Source organism: Sinocyclocheilus rhinocerous, unplaced genomic scaffold (assembly GCF_001515625.1).
Source record: "Sinocyclocheilus rhinocerous isolate Xijiao unplaced genomic scaffold, SAMN03320098_v1.1 scaffold562, whole genome shotgun sequence".
Taxonomy (NCBI): Eukaryota; Metazoa; Chordata; class Actinopteri; order Cypriniformes; family Cyprinidae; genus Sinocyclocheilus; species Sinocyclocheilus rhinocerous.
In genome coordinates, this window is record NW_015641608.1 from 349,068 (window position 1) to 353,545 (window position 4,478).

The 4,478-nt window shown below is 42.2% G+C and overlaps 1 protein-coding gene across 1 annotated transcript in view; it reads left to right on the top strand.

The window, feature by feature from the left end:
• The window catches only part of LOC107755239 (protein jagged-2-like), a 61,875-nt gene that overhangs the window by 27,470 nt on the left and 29,927 nt on the right, over window positions 1-4,478 (top strand). The window contains 1 exon segment of the mRNA XM_016571958.1: window positions 3,163-3,420. Coding sequence (XP_016427444.1) covers window positions 3,163-3,420 — 258 coding nt within the window.

A 4,478-nucleotide genomic window follows, 5' to 3' on the forward strand; every position in this document is an offset into this window, starting at 1 on the left:
GGCGGAAATGTTACGCCCCTTACCATATTGTGATGCCGTGTCCCAGTGTGATGAGACAAAAACATTAAAACCCATTATAAATGAGGCATTTGTTGCATCCAGTGTGGGGACATAATTACGGATTATAATGACTTATACTGTCTTTTTACGCGATGGCGCCGCGTAAACATAAAACCATGTCTGTATTTGTAATTGGAGAAATGACAAACAACAAGCGCTACTCTACACTGCCCAAAACTCACGTTTGAATCATCAGTGGCAAATTCTTTAAATATAAAAAAACGTACTTACAGACTGTGAGTCAGAATAGCCGGCATTGTAGTCTAATCTACCAGGATCAGGAAACAGTCCTCCATAAAATGTGCTGCACACATCTGAATATTTGGGTTGAAGTGTTCTGGAACAGTGTTGTAAATACAACTTAACCACTGATTTCTAGTCGTGTCCTCTTTTGGAAGGCCAAACAAAGTAGTTTCGCTTTCACAATGAAACACAGCGTCACACACGATGGGCTTGAGTGCGCGGCGGCGGCCTAGAGTGAGCGGAGGCCGGCGTGCTGAGTGAGCAACGGCCAGCGGGCTTAAGAACGGCGCGGCCGGAGGATTCGACGAAGGAGTGGCAGGCGGGCTTGCGGCAACCACATGTGTCAAAGAGAAAGAAAAAATTGATATCGCATCATATGACCGCTTTAATGTGCCTGATTTGCAGTCAGAATGTAATTTTATTAAATTATTGAAAACATTTGAAAATATGATTAAGTTATTTACTTAGGATTCATACAATTCTTAGAAATTAGCTTTAGATTTTAAAAATGACTCTAGAAGTTTTCACCAGACCATCTGTAAGCTCTAGTGACCATTGATTAGAATTGCTTGAAATTAGTGCTGGGCGGTATGACCAAAAAAATTTATATCACGGTATTTTTCAAAATTATACCGGTTTCACGGTACATGACGGTATTTTTTTTTCATGCATGATCGGGTGTTAACCATATTTTCTACTGATTGAGAGAGGAAATACTGCATTAAAAATTCATATCATAACAAAAATAAACACCGGTATTCGGTATGAACTGGTAAACCGCCCAGCACTACTTGAAATTGATGAGCTCTCTTTGATGATCTGGAGCGCTCTCAATGACGATCTGGAGCGCTCTCAATGACTTGGCAGAGCTCTGTTTGAGACAGTGGCTTAATTTATCATACGAACCCATAGTACAGAGGCGTGCCAGACATTATTGATCTTGTCATAGAGAGAGAATGCTGCCAAGGTCTGTCTGATGCGACTATCTGCAGTCTGTACTCACGCAAGGCTTGGCAACAAAAGCGCCAGTACATCCTTCTCTCTCCAATGCCGTTTGATACTACTTGTTTAGTATGCAGTGTGAACGCTCGGAGCTGCCGCACCTCTTTTCTTAAACCGGACACGTACCCATGTCTCCTTGTCTGTCTGTCAGAAACCCAAGGGCAAAAAAATATGTGTCTCACTCTTTTGCTGGGGCGAATAAAGTTTGGCCTGCCCAATCCGTCACGTCATCTTGGGATTCTAGTTGAACTGACAGAATTAGCAGACATGCATTTTTTATAGATGCTTTAAATAATTCTGTTACATCTGTCAGAACGGTTCGTATGTGTACGTGTGCGTGGTAGTGCTATGCAGGCCGCAGGAAAAGTCCTGTATCATTGTGTTTACTCTGCAGGAAGGGCTCTGGACTGCCCAGTGTTTAGATATTGGGCAGAACGGGCCGGCAAAAGCTTGCTCCATTGTTATTTATCTGGAAGCGCCAGGGCTATTTCTGGTTTTGTTGCTTAATTCGGTCGACATTGTCAGGGGACGGAGAGGAAGGTATGTGTATGTGCGGCCTGCATGTTTGTTTGCAAGAGGAGAAAGACGCGGACGCGCTCTACACGTCGGGACAGAGGAAGTCGCAGGCCCCCCATTTCCACCGTGATTGTTCGCCGTCTCCGATCCCACTGCGATAAAGATTGCTTTCTTTGCAGAGATGCTGGGAAAGCTTGGGAAAATGAAGCTCTTAATGTGAATGCTAACCGCTCTCACTGTCGTGTTGAGGGCCCGTGTCCTGGTGGACAGTGTGCTTGATGATTAGGACTAGGGTGGGATCCAGGTCCTTCAAGGACAGCTAGGGCTAAGAGCTGAAAGTGGTTGGCTATGGAGACCAGTGGCTTCCTCTGCCTGCCGCTCTTGCCCAGATCTCCCTGGTAACAGCAGTCAAACTCGCACCCCTCCCTCTGGCCAGACATCAACGTTTTTATTAGAAGAACTAGATTTTGACTAGAACTCACTAGAAATTGAGTGATTTTAGGGCATTTCAGTGCTGTTGCTAGGGTGTTCTGGATGGTTGCTTGATGGTTACTGGTCCAACCCTAAGTCTGTATAATATTCTGGTCTTTTTTGCCCATTTTATTGCCTGCTTACTGAAAATCATAAGTCTGGTCACTTAGAAAAGCAATACCACACCTCTCCTCACTCCTGATTTAAGGTATCATCATGTCCATGACAAAATTTCACACTTAAGTTAAAAATGAGCTGTAATAATCACTTAATAAAGTACTTGATTTCGGATGGTTAACCGAGAGCTGATTGAAAACCCTTTGTTTTGTCAGTGGTGTCATTCATGTGTGAGTGTCTTTGTTGTGCAGTGATTTGTCTGAATGGATTTGTGAGGCAGGAAGTTGGCAAGGACAGGATAGTCTGAGTCACTAGCGAGTTTATAGCTTAAAATCAGGGTCTGTCCTGTCTCTTGTCTTACAGCTGATCTACGCACCCATTTGTTATCACATTGTACTGGTTGTGTGACTGTGTTTTAGCTCCGTCTTAGACATGTGAAATAATGGAATGAGTAAGTTGCATTTTAGACATTTTATTTCTTAATTTTTGTATAATTGTTTTGAGTTCTTGAAGTGTTTATTATATGTAATTATTATTTTGTTAATTTAAGGTTTTTTTTTTAGCACCAAATAGACTAAAATGACACTAAATTAATCACAGCTAAAATATCAAATGTAGTAATTAAAGATCTTAAGTAATTAAGTAGTCACTAGTTGGACTACAAGTTGACCATCTCTAATAACCGTTGTTGCAAATATATAGTTTTTTATTCAAAGTACATAATTTATGTGTCTACTTCTTCTTTTTTTTCAGCCGGCGAGGAGAATTTGATCGAGCGACACATTCACGCCAGCATGGTGAATCCCGGAGACCACTGGCAGTCCATCCGGCACCCCGGCATCATGGCCCACATTGAGTACCGCATCCGGGTCAGATGTGATGAGAACTACTATGGGAGTAAGTGCAACAAACAGTGCCGGCCAAGAGACGACTACTTTGGCCATTACCGCTGCGATCCATCAGGAAATATTGTATGTCTGGACGGCTGGATGGGAGAGGACTGCCGGACAGGTGAATGATGTTAACTATCTGTATTTTGTACTTACCATTGCAGTGTAATTTTATGGCTGAAAAATTTTTATTTTATATTTTTAGTTTTTATTGTAATTTTAGGCTAAATTTTAGTATGTGCTTTTGTATTTATATTTACCTTTATTTTAATGGCACTTTTAGTAATTTTAGTACTTTTAGTAGTTATTTTGATCACACTTTATTTTAAGGTCCAATTCTCGCTATTAACAAACCATTAACTATGACTTTTGCCTCCATAAACTCCTAATTTGCTGCTTATTAAAGGGGTCATATGACGTTGCTAAAAAGAACATCATGTTGTGTATTTGGTGTAATGCAATGTGTTTATGCGGTTTAAGGTTAAAAAAACACATTATTTTCCACATAATGTACATTATTGTTGCTCCTCTATGCCCTGCCTTTCTGAAACGCGTCGATTTTTACAAAGCTCATCGTTCTGAAAAGCGAGGTGTGCTCTGATTGGCCAGCTATCCAGTGCGTTGTGATTGGCCGAATACCTCAAGCGTGTGACGGAAATGTTACGCCCCTTACTAGGGCTGTGCGATTAATCGAAATCGTCATAAAATCGCGATTTGAGCTTGCGCGATTTCTAAATCACTTTATAGCACGATTTTCCGCGCCCCCGACCTCCCGCAGTATGCTATCCGAACCAATCAGAATGCAGCGCGCCTAAATGGAGCACGAGAACAGAACAGACCGGGCGGGCATACAAACGTAACGCCAGGTTCACACACTCCGTCTGTGGTGCGTATTTTTTCCGCGCCCATGTTAACGGATCAGAGCGTTCACACTGCACGCGAGTAGTGTAGTGCGCTCCAGGAGCCATGCTGCAATCGTTTCCACACTGAATCTATTTCTGCTGTGCTGCACGCACTGAATTAAAGTGACAGCGCATTATTCGCGGTAAAAATTAACATGGATTGACACGGAAATTTAGTAATTACACCATAAATGCATATAATTAAAGTCTACTGTTACCGCATACACATACTGTATACGCACTGCAGACGGAGTACGTGTGAACTTGGCGCAACAAA